This window comes from Erpetoichthys calabaricus, chromosome 9, assembly GCF_900747795.2.
Source record: "Erpetoichthys calabaricus chromosome 9, fErpCal1.3, whole genome shotgun sequence".
Taxonomy (NCBI): domain Eukaryota; kingdom Metazoa; phylum Chordata; class Cladistia; order Polypteriformes; family Polypteridae; genus Erpetoichthys; species Erpetoichthys calabaricus.
In genome coordinates this window covers 161,211,043-161,232,382 of record NC_041402.2, presented here as the reverse complement: position 1 = coordinate 161,232,382, position 21,340 = coordinate 161,211,043, and the positions used below count along the sequence as shown (strand labels likewise).

The 21,340-nt window shown below is 38.3% G+C and overlaps 1 protein-coding gene across 4 annotated transcripts in view; it reads left to right on the top strand.

The window, feature by feature from the left end:
• The first annotated feature begins 263 nt into the window (after positions 1 to 263).
• kirrel3b (kirre like nephrin family adhesion molecule 3b) overlaps positions 264 to 21,340 on the top strand; it is a 971,552-nt gene continuing 950,475 nt past the window's right edge. For all 4 annotated transcript variants that reach the window (XM_028810345.2, XM_051932391.1, XM_051932392.1 and 1 more), the window contains exon 1: positions 264 to 948. In XM_028810345.2, the coding sequence (XP_028666178.1) occupies positions 897 to 948 (52 nt within the window). In that variant the 5' untranslated portion in view covers positions 264 to 896. The remainder of the gene's footprint in view (positions 949 to 21,340) is intronic.

Here is a 21,340-nt window from a genome sequence, read left to right as displayed (position 1 = left end):
AGGTTCAGGGCATTTGAATTTGTGACATGTATACTAAAAGTAAATGGTATACACATAGTTTGCGCAAGCCGCACATATATATGTGAACGTGGGTGTGTGTGTATGTTGGTTGCAAATGTATGAATATACATTTTGTACTCTATATGTCCACTGTGTGTATATGTAAATATATTTTGTATGGCTACCAGTGTAAAAGCAAGTAGTTTGTCAGCCTCTGAAGAGCTCTGGAATGTTGTCCAATTGATGTAGAGATGAGCCACTCCTGCCATACGCATTCACACAGATCACACATTTGCAATGACTTTCGTCCCTTCAGATCGGTGTTGTTTGCTCCTCTCCCTCATGGCAACACAGCTCCCTAAGAGATTAGGTCTCATTTCTTCAGCGCCTTGCTGAGGCACAGTCACTCATCCATCCATACGGCCAAGGAGCTGGAGGAGGGAGGGAGGAGCAAAGCTTTGTGAGCTCTCGGCGCTGAGCTGCTGCTGCTGCGCCTGCTGCTGCTCGACTCTGAGCGGAGCGCGCGAGGATGATGCTCTGAAACTGAGAATGGACCGGCAGTCAATACGGGCGAGAGAGGCAGACGGAGGCATAGCACACTAGAATGGGAAACCGCTTGGTGCGGGATGCGTGCACCGCTTTGTGAGCTTCGGGTGCCGAGGTGGAAAAGAAATAAATAAGGAAAAAAATAATAATAATAAAAAAAAACTTGTCCGGGGCTGCAAGAAAAAAACAGAAGAGGGGGATAGAGAAAGTGAGAGGAATCTGGAGAGAGAAACCCAGCAGACGGCAGTGAACTCTGTTGTAATCCACTGTACTGCACTCCGCCGGACTCCACTCGACTTCAATTCCACTTCTTACTTGTCGGTTGCTGTGATTACTTCTACCATCCAGCCATGAGACTAAGTGAAGCCTGCATCATTCTTCACTTGTGGTTAGCAGGACAAGGTAAAAAAAGAATCTTTCATATATATATATATATCCGTTTGTTGTGTGAATTAATTTTAAGACTTGCTTTTTTAATTAAAAAATTGGCATGGGTGGCAATACTGATCTCCGCATCCCTGGATTCTTGAGCTGAAATGCTGTTGGCGGTTGCGGCGGTTTGGGAGCACTACTGGATATAGTTAAGGTGGTAGAGGGGGTATAATAATGGAGGTGATAATAATAATGGTGTCTGTCTATCTATCCCGTCGGGTGCGCATCGGTGTCTCACTTGCAGGCACTTGCAGAGTTTGCGTTTTCGTTTGCCTGGGTGACATCGCCAGGCTTATCTGGGTTACTCACTTGATCTTTTATAGGCTCTGTTGTTGCGCGCTGGAGTGACGTGCCTTTACTTAGACGGACACTTCTTATATTTTCCGTTATCACCCTGGGAATTTAAAGCACATTAAACACCCGCCCTTTCCAGACACGCACTCATTCACAGTATTTACTTCTATAGATTCCTGACAGTAATGCCATAGCGCTGGCATTCTCCTTGATATGCTAGCCTTGCATTTTAGATTGCAGGAGGTTTTATTACTCGAAGGTCACTGCAAAGTGAGGAGAGATCATATGGACATGCTGGCAAGATACCCGCACATAATTTGTATTTGAGTTAGAAGGACAGCTGTTCTCAACAAGTACTTTGCCAAGTTGTGCAAGATGGATGGCAATTTTGCGTTAAGGCAATTAATAAATATTACACAAGGCCATCTAGTGGCAGCAATACTCACGCAACAAACCAAAAAAAAGTAAGCTAAAACTTCAATACCTTCTCAAAAAGGCTACTAGTGGAAGCAGATCAATTTAACCACATCACAGAGGTTTTGATACTTGTGCAACTCAATAAATGCTTGTTAATTTTTTTCTCAAGGTCTCATTTAAAGCCGATCGATGTACTCGAGCATCCCGTAAACCAATGGCCGTTTTCGTCTTTAAAAAAAAAAAAAAAAAAACTTCAATTCTTGCTTGTTCAGAGTCTCTGATTTTATGTTCAAAACTTCATTGCCACTTGACCTTTTCATGACGGCCACGCAACACGTTTGATTTGTCACTTCAGTGAGTCTTTGTGTGTGTCCTTTAATGGAGAGAAGCTGAGCTGTCAGAGATTTAGAAATCAAGTTCTGTATTTTCTGTAGTCAGAGAAGATTTGAAAGACATGAAACTATGAAAAAGCACATCCATAGGCATGTCAGTGTAAAGAGACAATATCTATCTATCTATCTATCTATCTATCTATCTATCTATCTATCTATCTATCTATCTATCTATCTATCTATCTATCTATCTATCTATCTATCTATCTATCTATCTATCAGTTGTATATAGTGCCTTTTATTGGTCATCTATTATACTGTGCCTTTCATCTGTTTTGCAGTGCCTTTATCTATCTATATATCTCTCTATAAATCTAATAGTGCCTTTCATCTATCTATCATATAGTGCCTTTCATTTATCTATTTATTTATCAATCATATAATGCAGAATTAAAGTCAAATTTGCATATTATGAACTTACTGATGACATCAACACTTTTAAATTTATATGGGGCAGTGGGGAATTGTTGTACTCTGTTGTTAGTAGCTAATTAAGCATGAGCTGGTGATGGGGGCTTCCCTTTAGATCTTTTCCAATCTATCTATCTATCTATCTATCTATCTATCTATCTATCTATCTATCTATCTATCTATCTATCTATCTATCTATCTATCTATCTATCTATCTATCTATCTATCTATCTAAGTTTTCAAAGGGAAAAAGGCAAGGAAGAAAATAAAGTCTTTGTGTTTATAAATCTGTAAAATGCATCAAACATATGTATAGCTGACCCTTTACACTGACTATTTCATACAACGTAAACATACAAAAGTGTGCCATATACAACATTGCACATGGATATTTTTTCCCTGGTTGAATTTTACATGGTGACACATACATACTCACACCTGTTTGTTGCATGAACACATAAATATACCTATTACCTTCAAACATCCATACATAAATATTGTACATTCATGCACATAAATATATTTACGTGCACACTCAGTACAGGGACAGAGTTATTTCAATTAAAAAAACAATCTGATTTCTTGTTTGTATTATAGTGCATGCATAGACAGAAACTCATAAAACACTGAGGTAAGCATTATTTACACACAGATTTACTAATTTTTATACTAAATCAGACATGTTCATATTTGGAGTGCTGCATTTAAAAACAGAGTTAACTGCTACCTTCATTTGCTGCAGTATTATTATATTTTTAATGTTATTGTATTTGCAAGTCTATGTCTTTGTACTGTGTATACTCATATATAGATAACATAATAGCTTTTAAAAGAGATCAAATAGCTATAAAATAGATAGATGACACTATGTACTAGATAGATAGATAGATAGATAGATAGATAGATAGATAGATAGATAGATAGATAGATAGATAGATAGATAGATGAAAGGCACTATATTATAGACAGATAATTGGCATGATAGACTGATAAATAGATAGGAAAATAAAAGGCAATATATGATACATTTTTAAAAATTCCTGTATTAAACAAAAGGACAATATCAACAGTTATATATCATATTAAACATGAGAAACACAACTAAAAATCAGTGCAAGAAAAACAAAGAAAAAAATGGAAAAGATCTAAAGGGAAGCCCCCATCACCAGCTCATGCTTAATTAGCTACTAACAACAGAGTACAACAATTCCCCACTGCCCCATATAAATTTAAAAGTGTTGATGTCATCAGTAAGTTCATAATATGCAAATTTGACTTTAATTCTGCATTATATGATTGATAAATAAATAGATAAATGAAAGGCACTATATGATAGATAGATGAAAGGCACTATTAGATTTATAGAGAGATATATAGATAGATAAAGGCACTGCAAAACAGATGAAAGGCACAGTATAATAGATGACCGATAAAAGGCACTATATAATAGATAAAAGGCACTATATAATAGATAAAAGGCACTATATACAACTGATATGATAGATAGATAGATAGATAGATAGATAGATAGATAGATAGATAGATAGATAGATAGATAGATAGATAGATAGATAGATAGATAGATAGATAGATAGATAGATAGATAGATACCCCTGTAGTTGAAGTCTCACAGCATTAATAAAGTTCTTAACATTATTCTCACAAGGAATGTTTTAGGTAGCAGGAACATGTCTCAAGAGGCTGTCAGTTTTATTATCTCTTTTTATAGGTGTGCAGTGAGGAAAAGGGGCACTGTGAATCTTTTCCAGTTCGTTAAGCTTCTAGAGAGGGATGAGGCAGACTGGGGGGGTGCACTATCTCTGTGTTCAACTGCTCCCAGCAGACCGTTGTACTGTAGGTCACATTTTACAAAGCAGCAACCTTCGCTTCCCCCAATGCTGTATGCTGCAGATGTGCAATAGTTTAGGCAACCAAAAGTCTCCCCTGGCATCTCTGGCACAGACACAGTGTGTAAATTACCAAAAAGGTTTAACGTGGGTAATTACTGGTATCAGGGGAGCGGTTTATGGCTGATAAAAGCATTTAGCTATAAATTCCAACACTGAAAATGTCACATAATGCATAAAAAAGGGAAAACTTGTTTTTTGGTCAGGGGATCAAATAACAGTCTAACTTCATGAACAAATGATAATTAAAAAATCTACCTCTGCTCACACACCCTGAAACAAAAACATGTAACTAAAGGTAAACAGGCACAGTTTTTAACTTGGTATGCTTCACAGTAATCTTCTTCCAGCTACCTTCATCAAAACTAATCTTTAAAGACTGTAGTGCTTTACAGTGATTTCTGTAACCTTGCTCTGTATTAAGCAGTGCTTATTGATTGATGAAAGGGTGTTATACTCAGGTGGATTTTATTTTTATTTTTACAAATTTCACAATTTCCTCTTTTGAGCTACTGTATATATATATATATATATATATATATATATATATATATATACACTGTATATATGTATACACACATCTATCTATCTATCTATCTATCTATCTATCTATCTATCTATCTATCTATCTATCTATCTATCTATCTATCTATCTATCTATCTATCAGTTTTAATCGAAGATAGCAGTCTCAAATCTGTCTTAATTCAGTTAAGGCTCAGGTGTGAGGTCAGGAGACAGGGTTTCAATCCTAGACATTGTCTGTATGGAGTTTACTAGTTCTCCACATGTCACTTTTCTAATCTTCCTCATACTGTAAATCCTTATGACTTGCAGGCTAGGTTTACTATTGACTGTAAATGGTTTTGTGAGTGGATGTGTCTTACAGAGAGCTGACACCGCATCCAGAGTTGGTTCCGATCCTTTGCCCTGTGTTACTAGGCTTTTATGACCTTTACCTTTAAGAGGGTTCGTAAAATCCATGGATGGCTTGCTGTAATGTTTATTTTACCTTCTTTCCTTTTATATATATGACTGTATTAAAGTGGCAGGCTGCTCAGCTTCAGCTGAACATTTTTATTTGTTTCACTTCTTGCCGTTGTCAAGACAGTGTTACACAGTGATGTGACAATTTGATAGTGTTACTGGTATTAGTGAACTGTAACCGTATAGATTTCACTGTGTTTCTTCAATCTTTCAAATCTCGGGGGACATTGCAACAAATTAAATGGTTTTATAGAAGAAGCAGAGAGAGAGATGAGCTACACCATTCACTCACCTCCACCTCTGTACATTTCAGTCTCATATTATCATTATTTCTTTTAACTGCTGTTTTACAAGAATATAACAATGTGATGATAGGAGACTGAAGTAAAAATAATGCTGAGCAGAAACTTGCTAGAAGATCACCATGTAAGATAACATGAAACAGTTTTGTGTATTCAATAAATAAAAACTGTGAAAGCATTTTATTTAAACCCTTAATTCAATGAGGAGTAGTAGGTTGGCACAGTGGATAGCATTTTTTCTCAGAGTTCTTCACAGGCCAGTCTGTGTTTAGCTTCTGTGTTCTCACCTTGTCCACATGTTTCTTTTTCCCTGCCATTCCTGTTCTTTCCGTGCACATTAGGTGCTATATGAGGAGACACTGACCATTTAAATGTATGTGTGCAGTACTGCTACACCGGTTCAGGTACAGTTAAATGAATGGATGTATGTTACTTTAAAGAAAATTGTTATACCTTATATAATTAAAATTTATTGAATGGTGCTAATTCAACAACAACAGCTGAACAGGGTGCTGGTCAGTCACCAGGTGAACACACACTATGGAGAATTTGGCAGGGTTACAGCTACCCTGGATACTCATGGTAAGGAAATGGATGGATGGATGGTAATAATTCATTAAATGGTAATAAAATTCTTTAAAAAAAGTAACACGTAGTCTTGCACATAAAAGTAACAATGCTTGTCCAACATTGTAGTTATTTCTTAATCTATCATAAATCAGGGCAAACTAATTTTGGGCTTTCATATGTGGAATGTTATTTGAAAGGCTGGAAGACCGTGGGATATCCATTACTAAAGGACATACCTTTTATTGTTTATGTAATTTAAATACTGTAAGAGCAGGAAAATGGCTTAGTAAAGACTGAATTATGCAATATAGAATAATATCCAAGTTTTATATTAAATTCTGCATCTTTGTGAACTTAACATTCTCAAACCCATTGAATGCAACTCAGAGTCACAGGGCAGGGCCTATTCTGGTAGCATTAGGTGTAAGACGGCAGCTATCTCTAGGTGGGGACCCCAGAGACCACTCACATAGATGGCGCCTATTTAAAATAATCAGTTAACCTAAAATGCAAATCTCTGAATCATGGGATAAAAACTAGTGTTCTCTGAGAAAATAATGCACAGACGCAGACAGAACATGCAAACTCCACATAGACAATGTCTGGGTTGCTATTCAAACCCAGAAAGCTGGACCCGGCCGGCCATCCTTATTTGTAAATATTAATCTTTGCTTTTCACGATTAGCATTAACTTAGTAAATAGTAAATTTCAGGGAATAGTTTTGCTATTTCCTTTGATTTGGGCAAAGTGGTTGTTCTGCTCAACTGATTAAAAGCTATAATAGCACAACCAATAAATTATCTGTTACAGATAAACACCCATTACAAGTGTAAACTGTTACCCGAGGCCAGTAATGTTCATTGGAAATGAACATTCAAGAGCATTGATAGGCAAGTCTATGAATGTACTTAGAAAGAGGTGATCTACAACTAAAAAGTTTAATGTTTTTACACATTACAATATGATTCCTACTTGTATGTCTCCCACAGACTAGCAGCAATAATGAAAAATAAATATAATACCAACTGTTAAAAACAACAAAAGACGATAAATACAAGAAATACTCATGGAGTTGACTGTTGATTAGCCATAGATAGATAGATAGATAGATAGATAGATAGATAGATAGATAGATAGATAGATAGATAGATAGATAGATACACTTTCTTTGTCCCCATCAGGAAATTTAAATTTTACAGAAGCTCAAGAGAAGATACTGTAAATATATAAATATTACTATAAACAAACAACAACCCCACAAATATCCATAAGAACTACTGGCTTGGAGAGCAGAGAGCTTCTGCTGTCAGCAACGGGCTTATAGATGGCAGTAACATGTAGTAAGACAATCTGTGTGTAACAACTAAACCTCTCCAGATGTACCACAGGTTGGCATTTAAAGGGATTAACATTTGAACACAGCTGGTTGAGCCTGTTGTGTCCAAAACCTAGCATGCCTTTAGAAGTTTGTTCCATCCAAATTTCCCTAGTTGAAGTTACCAGCATTCAGAATGACTCGTCTTTACATGACTTGTCCATAGCAATGGTTCTTCAATCTAGCGGTACAAGTGCTAACTGCCTTGAATGGAGGAGGAAGAAAACTGACTGTATAGGATGGCTGGAGTCTTTAATAATAATATTGTTTCCCTTGATAAGACAGCATTTGTTGAATATGTATCGACCAGAATAAAACTGTCATCTTTTCCATTTTTTGTTGTGCTTTGCAGTCATGTAAAATGAGATACACAGTGAATATTCTAGAGGGGCTGCAGTGGTATGCTTTACTGCCTCAAAACTCTAGAAGACTGGCTTTGAATCCTTATACAGTTGCTATCTTTGTGAAAGTGGTATGCCACGGGTGGGAGTTATCTTCGAGTACTGTGTTTTCCTTGCATAAATGTGCTTGTTAGGTTGATAAACCTGGTATGAGTAACAGTGGATGTGTGTGTATAAGTGTGTCGTGCAATGCATTGGCTGCATTGGTTTGGTTTCTGATTTGCACTGCATACTTCCTTTAATTTAACAATCGTTTTCATAAAATCTCAATGACAGTTAATGAAAAAGCATATGTGTGGATGGCACAGTTAGTCTTGTTGCTCTATAGCTCTACTACTGACTTGGAATCAAATTTTGGACTAGCCTGTGTCAGTGTGCAGTTTTACTTGACATGGTGTTAAAGGATTAATCAGGAAGAATTTGAATCGAGATGGCTGACATTAAGGCTGTTGTCAAACCCATCAGGTTTTATTTCGGTTATATTGGTGATTCTAATGTGACTCTGTATGAGTGTGAATTTTTTGCATGAGTATGCCCTGCGAGGGACTGGCATTTACTGCCTTGAAACCAGTGCTGCCAGGATAGGCCCATCCATGACCCAGAACTGGATATAGCAGGTTGGACAGTGTAATGCTATGTTTAGCTGTCTTTTTAGCTATTGTCCCAGTGTGAGGTATTCATGCAAATGAGAAGCCATATTTAGACAGCTGGCACAGAGGCAGGTGAAGTGATATGGTGAGGATCGAAGTCGGTCAGCAGTGAGATATTAGCCTGAAACCTTGGAGTCTCATAGCCACTAAATCATGAAGCCTGCAGAAATAAAAAATGAGCATACAATAGTTTGAGTGGGATAATCAAGGTAGCACAAGACACATATGCTGCTGTTCATATTGCATTTACTTATTAAAGCATATTGTCGGAGAGAGAACAGTTAAAATACACAGAAATAATAAAAACGTGCCAGTGAACACATCACTTTTGGATTCTATGAGTCTTCATGTTTATGGATGCAAATAGATGCATGTGCAGTTCTTAAGCAGGCTCTCCCATGAGTTCCTATGACATTAGATAAAATATTTAACTCTTTATTTTTGTAGCTTTTCCAGCGAGGAATACATATTACTGTATATTTTCAAAATGCTCACATTCATTCATTCACTCATTCATTGCTGTGCATCATCCATTGATTATTGACCTGCTTATCCAAGTCAGGGTCAGAGGGAAGTTTAGCTAATTCTAGATGTGTGGCAAGATCAAGCAGAATAGGGCATTTCCTGTTTGAATTTTTGCTAATACTAATTTAAAAGAACTTACAAATAGTGAAAATAAAGTGACTTCCTACCTTTTGACAAGATTTATAGGATACCAGCCCATTATAAGACATAAAAAGCATCTATTATAACTTTTTATAACAGCAAACCAATGGATTTACCATTTTTGAAGTTCTTTGTAATTTGTGGATTTATAAAGCACTGCCCCATTAGTTTTACTTGACTCAGGTTTTGTACATGCCTGATTCTTGCATTTCTAGTCACAAAATCAATGAGTGAATTTGTACTCAATTACGTTATCACCAAAATCGCATCATTCGACATCCTGTATTCCAGCCATGTGCCGAATCTGTTGTACAAATTAACTGCAAAGCTGTGCACCTTGCTGGCTGCAACAGAATTTGGAGACTTTAGGACTGGTTGAGTTGGTGGTCTGTGAATTTCAGACAAATCAGTAACCTGGCCTTAGACATTAGTTGGCATACTTAGTAGTAGTGCTGCTAGCACACACAGCACTAAACTTAGCCCAGCTGGCAGTGGAGTTTTCACTTGCCAGTAGGCCACTATGAAATTTTGTCAAGGCCAACATCAAACTCTGGAATGTTTTATTCCTTTCTTTTTGCCATGAAAGAACGTAAGGGTTGTTTGTCAAGATATTGTTAACACATAAGGAACATTTATTTTCCAAAACGAAATGGATGCAGATGCTGTCGCGTAACTTTTTTTTTTTTTTTAATCTTGTCTGGATGGCACTTGCTGTTTTGCAAAATTATTCAATACGTGCACACTGAATTTCTCTTTGGAAGCCTTCCATGTTTTGCTGTCTAGTGCATGCATGGTCTACACACACTAAACTTTGCAGGCATAAAAATTTGGAGGAATGTGAACACATGTTCACAGAACATGACTTTGGATGAAATTTAGTTGAAGTGGACCCTTGCAGCTACACAGACGTACAAAGTCTAAGCGGGCCTTTATCATAGTTCACATTTCTCAAACCTTCTAACTAGATAGATAGATAGATAGATAGATAGATAGATAGATAGATAGATAGATAGATAGATAGATAGATAGATAGATAGATAGATAGATAGATAGATAGATAGATAGATACTTTATTAATCCCAAGGGGAAATTCACAAACTAGTGAATTCATTATGATAACCTTATGTAATCTCACATATTTTGAGTGTCTGTAATTGGTAAAATGTAAAGTTAATCTTATTTTCTAAACCTTGTTAGGTAGACATTTGCTGTAAAATAACCCACCGTATATACACTTTAACAATTCATTTTTAAGAGTTAAATTAACTCTTGTGGTGATAAAGTAACACTGCCGATTTTGCTGTGTGAATTTATAGTTATGGTGGCACGATGGCGCAGTGGTAGCGCTGCTTCCTCGCAGTTAGGAGACCTGGGTTCGCTTCCCGGGTCCTCCCTTCGTGGAGTTTGCATGTTCTCCCCGTGTCTGCGTGGGTTTCCTCCGGGCGCTCCGGTTTCCTCCCACAGTCCAAAGACATGCAGGTTAGGTGGATTGGTGATTCTAAATTGGCCCTGGTGTGTTTGTGTGTGTCCTGCTTGTGGGTGGGTTGGCACCCTGCCTGGGATTTGTTCCTGCCTTGTGCCCTGGGTTGGCTGGGATTGGCTCCAGCAGACCCCCGTGACCCTGTGTTTGGATTCAGCGGGTTGGAAAATGGATGGATTTATAATTAAGTGATATTTTAATCAGGGGGATGAATATTATAATCCACTTATCCAAAAATTATGCAAAATAGTGGCTAAGTTATAAATGTGGGTGGGCTAGTGAGTAAAGTGGCTGGGCATAGGACTACCAAGGCCTACTGTACTATTTCTTGTACTATTCCTATTGCACTATTATATTGTATTGAGGATTACTTGTGTTCTGTTCTGTGTATTTTATTGTAATTACCCCCTTCTCTTTGACACCCACCGAATGCCCAACCTACCTGGAAAGGGGTCTCTTTTTGAACTGCCTTTCCCAAGGTTTCTTCCATTTTTTTCCCCTACAAGGGTTTTTTTTGGGAGTTTTTCCTTGTCTTCTTATAGAGTCAAGGCTGGGGGGCTGTCAAAAGGCAGGGCCTGTTAAAGCTCATTACGGCACTTCTTGTTTGATTTTTGGGCTATATAAAAATAAATTGTATTGCATTGTGTGTATACTGGCACATGATAGGCCTATTCCCAGCCGCTGTTTTGGCACTGGCCAGCCTAAACCCAAAATTTTCCAATATAAAAAAATCCACATAGACATGAATGTAATATAGAGACCCTAAACCAAATTTGAACCTAGGGTTCGCATATGGTTTGTTAGTAATGCTGATTACTGTGCCACCATACCAACATGCCAAAATTGTAAGCAGATTGAATAAATAGCAGACTAAGAGAGAGTGTCCATTTCCATGGCCTCTCACACACTAGCTGCTCTGCCACTCAAACTCGCTCTTTAATGATATGCTTGATGAAGTTGAGCCGATCTCCTGTGCATTGGAGGGACTGCTTCACAACGCTCCCTGCTTCTCTTTCAGGCTGCTTCAGTAAACCTGAAGTATAGACGACACTTGGACTCCCTCCCACGCACACATATGATTCCATGCTTCCCATTGGCTAACGCTTTACTCATATCTAAGATTACAATTTTCTTTCTCTACCCAGCAAAGCAAAAGCCCGTAACAAATGAAAGCTGACAAGAAGTAAAATATTATTACAAGTCAGAGATATAAAGGCCAATTTAACTTTTAAATAAGCTATTTTTCTAAGAGGGATGTCCTCCCAGCAGTTTTTGGGTCATTTAGTCAGTGTTTGTTTGTTCCTGTGTTCAAAGCCATAAGCAATGCACTTGCCGTAATGTGTGCTAAAGCACAATAGACACAACAAGGTTTTCATTGTCTGGAAGAAAGTCTCATTCACTTGCAGCTCATGGCGAGAACTCTTTCAAATCACAGAGGCTCATTATGTTTTTTGAGAAAAGAAATTGAAGCCTGAAACTTTACAGGCTGAAAACCTTTTTTATTTTTATTTTTTTAATATAGTGAATAGTGACTTTAGTAAAACATTTGACTTTATTTACACCATTAGAGGTTTTGTCATTGGTTGAACAGACCGATTTTCAGTGGGTGCTAAATGTACTGCATTTGTCACTTGATAAGGGAATAAATACACCACTGGAAAAGAGTATCAATGCATTAATTTTTTATGCATTCTATAATTACCATTTAATACAGAGACTAGATTCTTTCCTATCATATAATTGTGAACAGCTTAGGGAGCTCCCAGTGTAAGAAATTAATCCCAGATTACATGTTGTCTGTGTGCGATGTGAAATAATTTAAGCAGATGCCTGCCTATCCAGGGGTCAACACACTCACATGATAATCTGAAATTTCTATATATATAAATATAACATTATATTTTTTATACACACACACAATAGTGGGGGTTAATAACATATCTTCTCAAGTCTCAGCTTGCAGGCTTTATTTAACACAGCAGTCATAGCCTGTTTATCTGTCTCCAACCAGAATGTGTCCTAATCTCTCCCGGATGAATGCAGAATGTTGTTTGCTTTTGTTTTCATTGAGGGATTTGTTTGTTTTTCAGCATGGCTGAAACTAGCTTGCTATTCATTGAATGCATGTATTAATATTGCTCATAAAAATTTAAAAAAAAAAAAGGGAGCACAGCTCCATCTTCAGTGAGGTAAGAGTTGAACCCCTGGGTCTAAATGCCACTGTTGACAGTCCTCTGAATTTGTCTTGTTCCTCTCCTGGTGTTCTTTTGTAGTGTTTATTTATTTTCAGCCATATCGTCCTTTCAGTAGTCTAGGGATCATGACACTTTGTATGATAAACCTTATATAATGTAGGTTATCTCTTACCTTCAGCTCAGTTGTTGTATCAGTTATTGAATTACCTGGATCAACATTGACAATCAATATCAAGCCCAAAAGTGCAATATCCTCAGCTTCTCTTGAATCGATTGCTGAAAGTTATTTCTCTTTCTTTATCCTTTATTTCGCTTTTGCTGGTAAGGAACACCAAAATGTTTCAAAATTATTTAACCCTCACACTGTTTTTGGTATCTGTTATTCTGTGGGCTCCTTGAATCAATAGCTGTGGCAATGAGAAAATACAAACAGGGACTGAAAAAAAAAAGGGGACTATTTTTTTGTGTGTTTTTGGACCGTTACAGCTGCAATAAAAAAGTTCATATGTATTTGTTTTCTGATTTTGCTGAGTTTAGTACAGGGTTATAAGATGATCATAGTCTGCTTCTGTAGCACCAGGTACAAGACAGGAATCAAGCCATTGTAGACTATTTTCCCAATGGCACCCAAATTGAGCCACCAGTGGACATAGCTTGCGTGTGTTTGAGGAAAACCGAAATACCTGGACATAACTCACAAGAGCATTGGTAGTCCAGTCCATCACACGCACATGCAAAGTGCATCTCTGGGATATATGAGAAAAACTGGAGTATCTGGAGACAAACCCATGCAGATAAGAGGAGAATGTGCCAGTCTATCTCTTTTTCTGTATGCAGTTTGTACAGATAGATAGATAGATAGATAGATAGATAGATAGATAGATAGATAGATAGATAGATAGATAGATAGATAGATAGATAGATAGATAGATAGATAGATAGATAGATAGATAGATAGATAGTCAGGATCATGCATATGTGTCTCTGGATCACCCCCTGGGCTCTTCTGAGGTAGGCAGTACCACCCCTGGTCGAGAGGAGGCGCTCATGCTAACCTTCTTTTTTTGTTCTTGCTGTAGTACAGAGGGCCAGTGAGGGCTACAAACTCCACCCTTTAGGACCCTCCTCCTCCTATAAAGCCCACAGCGCCCAGAAGGAGGTGTTCAGTTTGGAAAAGACTGCACCGCAGGTCGGAGATCCTTCCACCCTGACCAGAAGCAGCAATTCACTTAGACTGGTGCCTCTGATCATTATATTGGCATACACAGCAGCCCTTTTCATTATTTTTTGGACTGAATTAAATGGAAATGACCAGGTGGGTCCCCAACATTTATCTTTGGAACTTCACTTTACATGAACCACGATAGATAGATAGATAGATAGATAGATAGATAGATAGATAGATAGATAGATAGATAGATAGATAGATAGATAGATAGATAGATAGATAGATAGATAGATAGATAGATAGATAGATAGATAGATAGATAGATAGATAGATAGATAGATAGATAGATAGTCCCAGGCGGATTTAGATTTTTACAGAAGCTCAATAAATAAATAATTGTAACAAACAAGAACCACTATCAAATGTACACCAGAACTGCTGAAAAAGAAAGAAAACTTCTGACTTGGCTAAAGATAAAAAGAGCAATCACAGTCCTACATAGGCCGTTAGTATGAAGGAGTCCCAGTTGTGTCACTTGACACATTTCTGCTGAATATTTCATGGGTTGAAGGTACTCAGTGCTAGTGTATCAGAGAAAGGATGTGCACCATTGTTTATAATGGTCATCAATTTTGTCTTCATTCATCCTCACTACCTCTAGTGGGTCAAGAGTATGTCATATAACCGAGCCTGCTCTTTTAATTAGCTTCTTGATGTGGTGGGCCTCTCTTGAAATGATGTTACAAGCCCAGTGCACCACAATATAGAAAATCGCACTGGCCATCACAGAGTGGTGAAACGTATAAAGGATGCCACAACTCACATTGAAGGGATGCAGTCTTCTAAGAAAATAAGGAGCCTGCTCTGCCCTTTCTTATATAGTTCCTGTGTGTTACAAGACAAGTCCAGCCTGTCTTTGATGTAGACCCCCAAGTACTTATAGCAATGCCCCACCTTAACATCCACTCCGTGAATAGTGAGAAGGCATAGAACTGTTGGATGTAATGAAAGTCAATAACCATTTTCTTGTTTTTGCTGCTGTTATGTTGTTGGTGTGGGATGTTCAGTAAGGGCCTCTGGTTTGTAGTTGTTAGATGAAGAGGTGCCTTCCTTCTGGAGCTGGAACTATACAGGGTGTTATCCACAGCATGGGTACTTTCTTGTGACAGACTGAACAGGTAAACAAGTGCAGTAGCAGAGGACACCGCAAAGCTGGTCAGCACAGGCTTTAAGAACTGAAGGACTGACTGTCTGATCCTGCGGCTTTTTTCTGTGTGTAGCCTCCTCAGTGGTCTTCTCACTTTGTCATCACTGGTGCTGCCACATTGATGCAGTGTCTTGGGTTTGAACGCCACACCTGCTTGTTGTCTGTCAGGAGTGTGCATTTCTCCCTGTATGTGACGGGCTTTTTCACCCATGTCCCCAAAAGCCATGCTTGTTATTGTAAATACCGATTATAAACCAATGGTTTGTGTTAGTGAGTAGTCCCTGCCCAGCACTATTTCCTGTCTAGTGTCCAGTGCTACTGGGATTGCCCCCCCCCCCTCCCCCGACCCTGAATTAGATTATGTGAGTGTGAGAGTGTTATGTTATCCATATAATCACATTATTCAGTATACACTACACTATTTGCATGCTAGCATGGAAACCTCTTCAAAATGCTTTTGACATTTTACAAGACAGATTAATGGGCTTTAAATTGCTGCCTAATGCACATAAAGCAATCAGGAATGTCATTTTTATCTGGATAAATGAAGAAATGAAACATGGAACATGTCTGTTTGGAAATAATTACACATGCAAGCAATCATTCCACATTTGTCGCTGTAAACAAAATGTTTTTTTTGTTTTTTTTTTTTTTACCTGGATGCCATTTGCCTCCATCTAGACAGATGGTGGCGATGGAGAAAGCAGGTGAACATTTGAACAAACTGCCCTTGCTATAGAGCACATAACAAACTTTTAAGGGAGAGAGAAGCGGGCCGGCACGTATCTGATTATTTTCAGACCATTAGACTCTGAGATAAAGGCTTTACTTTACGCTGGGTAGCTCAACAAAGCCACCGACCAGGATGCCTTTTTCTTTTTTTTATGGGAAGTTGGGAAGCAGTTGGCAGAAAACAAATACAAGCATATTTACTTGAGCACTAATAGTGTACTCTAAATGAAAAAAGGGATTTTTAAGACCCTACTGATTAATACCATAAGTAGGAGCATTTGCTCAAATCTGCCAAGACAAGTGTTAATTTAAAAAGTGCCCTTTAGAACTTCAGCTGGCAGCCTTTTACAATCATCACATATTTTTAATTATTTATTTATTTGCATGATGAAAAATGGTGGATTATATGATTTTAGGAAAATGGTTTTAAAGCAGAATTGAAGGTTTTTTTTTTCCCCTCTTAGGTTAAGAGTGGTTTAGTGCCAGGCGACTTAATAATCATAATGATAAGAAGGCATGGGGTTGTGTTCACAAAATTGTCTCGATGCGCTTGGAAATCCAGTATGTGAAGGTTAGAACGCTCCATTAGCAAAACTAAATGACAATCTATAATTAAAATGCCAATGTAAATAAATACCTTTTTCACTCTCGATTTGAATGAGGACAGTGAATTGATCTCCCTAATGGCATTAAACACTGTGATTATTAACGTCAGCCCTACATTTCCAAACCAGCTTACGACAAGGGTGACAGAAATTCATCTAATATTCTGACTCCACAAATCAGACTTGATTTTTTTAAAAAGAGGAAGAAGCACAATTTATTTTGAGTAATGTGGCACCCTGCTCTCATAATTGGCCCGAAATTGTAGGACAGGAGTCTAATATGTCTTACTAAACGTCGGAGCTCTCCCGGCTTTTTCATTCTCTTAGACATTCAGCTCCCAAATAAAAGCCCAAGCTGGAGTGTTTCCTTTCACGGACCATCTCTGGCATCACATAAATCACAGTTGAAGTCCGGCAGAAGCCTGAAGTCCTCGACCCCATCCTGATACTAAATTTTGCTCCTTTCATTATAGTGCTGTGTGAATGATGGCCATACTCAAATGCATTAGGGGCAAAATAAGAACCAGTCCTGCATGGAACATTGTTCTCTAACTGCCACACTCCCAGGATAGCACACTATGCACATCATTGGGATGTGGGAATAATGTGAAGTACCAGGAAAAATTGTGCCCATCCAGATATCACTTGGGTGAAAAGCTTTGTTCAGTTCAATTTAGCCTATGTTTGTATAGCACTCTTTGTAAAATGCAAGTATAAATTTTATAAATCACAGAATTAGTACTAATATAGACACAAATTTGTTAACAGAAAACAAACTAGAAACTGATTGACATAAATGGAGACTGGTAATATCTGTCCATTAATTGTTGAACTATAGCCAGTTAACAATGGAGGAGAGGAAAACAAAACCTTCAGGCAGCAGCATCTCTGGAGAAAATAAACCTCTGGCGGTTGGGGTCCACAGTCAATTGCAAAAGACAAAGTCCTAGAGACCTCGTCCAGCTAGTTGCCCACCCGCTCCTGGGTATTCCATATTAGACTGTGTGCTGGGTTGTCCAATCTGATGACAGAATCTTTTCAATGCTCCCAATATCTGAGATGATTTTTAATTGGGCAGGGGAACAGCTTGACAGTAGACCAGTGACACGGAGTACCACATAAAGATATTGAGAAGAGGAACAGAATGGAGGAGGGTTAGTCACCATTCATAAATATTTTATTACTTATATTTTTTATATGGATGACTAACAAACAAAGATGCATTAGGAACAGTTACTCAGCAGCTCTAATCAGGGTATGCTAGACTAATGTACTGAGTCTTCAGCCTTACCCAGCAACTCTGGGTGCAAAGCAAAAGCTGACGCTGAATCGATTTACAGCTTTAAACAATATGCACATTGTTAGGGTGTAAGGATTCATCAGACTATGCAAAGAAGTGCCAATGAAGCAGAAATGTCATAGGAGTTGATAATCATCATCAGGTGCAAGGCAGGAACCAACCAGGGTGCTTGTCACTCACACAGATGTTCTCACCCAGAGAACTGCTGCATAGAGCATAAAGGTGTCTGTAGCCTGTTCCAGCACACCATGTACATGAGAGGAGCCCACCCTAAATGAGAGGCTAGTCCAGTGTAATACACACACACTTACACAACCTTGTGGAATGAAGCCAGAATGAAGGAGTCACAGGGGGAGCACAGTCTATCCAAGCAGCACTGTGTAAAGACCCAGCCATGGCAGACCTAGAGAATTGCCACACAAATACAAAGATCACAAGGCATCAGAACCTTTCAAGTAGCGTCATGTAAAAAGCAAGATCCAATATCAGCAAACTTCAGGGCACAGAGACTTGACAAGTCAGACTACACCAAGAGAAATGGATAACAGGGAGACATTGCCGTGTTACCCAAACCTGAGTGGCATGCGTGTCCTGCGCAGGACACACTGATGCACACACCCACACACACTTGTACAGGGATAATGTAGTGCCATCAGTCAATCTAACCTGCACATCTTTGGGAGGAAACCAGAGAAAAAAACAAATGAACACAAGTAAAAAATGTATACTGTGGTTAGACTAACCTGGCTGGAAACTGAACCCAGTAGTGCCGAGCACTGTGTCACCTTGGTAAAAATCCTTTCATAATGTTAAACGTTTCCTTTCTTCAGGGACAGTATGGTGGTAAAGTGGAGTGTGCTGCTGCATTAGAATTCCAGGAAACTGAGTTTGAATTCCACTTGGTAGAGTTTGCATGTTCTCCCTGAGTCTGTTTGGGTTTCTATCCACATATATAAAAAACATACATTTTAACTAAAGTAGTGAAACTGCTGCACAGTTAGTGTGAGTGGACTGGCACTCCATACAATATTTCTGCCTTGTGCCCAATGCCACTAGAATGGACTCAAGCCTCTTCTAATACTAGAACTGAGTATCACAAAACAGATGCCTGAACGAACATTTTCTCAACTTATTTTTGGAAATATTTTCCTTTTACGGGATATTGCAGTGGCCGATGTTTCTTCCTATTCTCATTCACTTCAGTTCAAAAGGACACTGCTAGGTTTATTGGCACGCCTAAGTTGGCACGGTGCGAATGTGTATATGAGAGTACTCTGTGAGGACTGGCATGGCATGTCTGTATGCAGATGGGTTCCTACCTTGGGGAGCTTAGCGCTGTTGGAACAGACCACCCCTGACCTTGACCAGCAGACAAAGCTGGCTTAGAACATGAATGAGTGGATTTTCCCAGAATCTTTTGAACTTTTAAAACTTTTATTTTTATTACATTAGGGAACAAATGTGATTGTTTTGTCCTTCGCCTTGACGGCTTGTGGTATATTTTCTGATTTATTCATGGCCTCAAATATAGCAATGAACCAAAATCTTCCATCGATGCCACATTCCCCACCATCACTATTACCGAACTTTTACCGTTGTCACACTTATGTTCATTTCCAGCATCTGACACAAGAGAGAATCCGTTCCTTAGCAACAGAGCCAGAAAGTGACTGGCATATCTAAGGAATTATTGATCAAAAAAAGGAAGGTGCAAAGAGAAAAGATAATTACTGTAAGTGTAATTTACTCCTTCCTATTGACTGGTTAGAAAGTAAACAACAAGAAAAAAGAGAATGATTTTTTCTGTGAACACTGAAGAGTTTCAGTCGTTCGGTGCTGCCCACATTGTTCGCTAGTCAACAACATGTGTTAAAATCATCGGCTACTTCGACAATCTGATGACCTCAGTGGCTAATGAAAAATACATTCCAATGAACTAATGTTTCCTCACGTATTTAGTTTCTTTATTTTGCTAATAACACACACTTAACATGTCTCATTAAGAATGATGAATGTACCTGTGTGTCTTGGCATCAAAGTTGCCATTTTTAAATTAACACTCAAATATGCATGTTGTTATCAGGGGGCCAATTCATTTTACATCCCATCCAAGGTTAGTTCTGATGTTTCTGTGACAGACTGTGGCATCTGCGACCTTGAACTGGGTTAAATGGGTTTAGTAATGGATAGATACACTTTGTTTTAGCATTTGTTTTTCCTTTTAATGATGTTGATCCTTATCACAATTAAAAGACCTGAGACTTAAAAGCTTGAAATGCACAGGAAAATCTAAGTAAGTAATACTAAATTACATTTATATACTGGTTTTCTTACTACTCAAAGCACTTAGAGGGCAACCATCTCAACCACCACCAGTGTGTAGCACCCACCTGGATGGTGCAGTCAATATTATGCAAGTATTCTCACTACACATTACTCATTAGGTGGTGAAGGGCTGAGAGAGATAGCCAATTAGAGACAGGGCATGATTAGGGGGCCAGAATGGACAATGCCATGATGGACAGTTCAGCCAGGACATCGGGATAATGAGCACAGAGAGTCAGAACCTCAGTTTTACATATCATCTGAAGGATGGTGCCATATTTGCACCACCCCATCACTGCATGGGGGCATTTGGATCCAGACACAGACCACAGGGTCTTGAAATGCCAGCTACCCAGCTAGATGTCACCCCTTTTATGCTTAGAGCTGTGCTGTCCTTGCCTGTCCACCCTGAACTGAAATAACCCAATATTAATAATGGGTGGATATATGGATGACCAGTTACTTAATTTATTATGCCTAATATATTTGGGTTCTTTTTGAATGAGTAGTTGCAGTTGTCCCAAATTACAAAAGTTCTGCAGCTTTTAGTTTTCTTCATAGGATGATTCTGGCAATAGTGAGATGCGTGGTAAAGTAATTCCACAGACAAAGTATCTTCATTTTAAAAGTTTTAGTAAAAACTCAAGGCAAAACAATTCACACAAAAATAGAGAAAAAATGATACAGAGGAAAGGAAAAGTTCTTCTCTAAGATTGGTTATGTTTAAGGCTTATTTTTCTTGTTTCATTTCTCTAGGTTTGATCATACAGTCATATTATGTGTAGAAGTTCTCATCAAAACGGTCAGAAAACTGTATGACAATATCCTATTTGCAAAAATATCTAACAGTCAGTGCTAACAGCAAGACTATTTCCTAATTGGCTTAATTAACAATCAGTTTTACAGATATAGTAAAAAAAAAAGTTCTATTTCATGTTAACTTACAGGGAGTAAAAGGCTCTACCATAATATAAGTAGC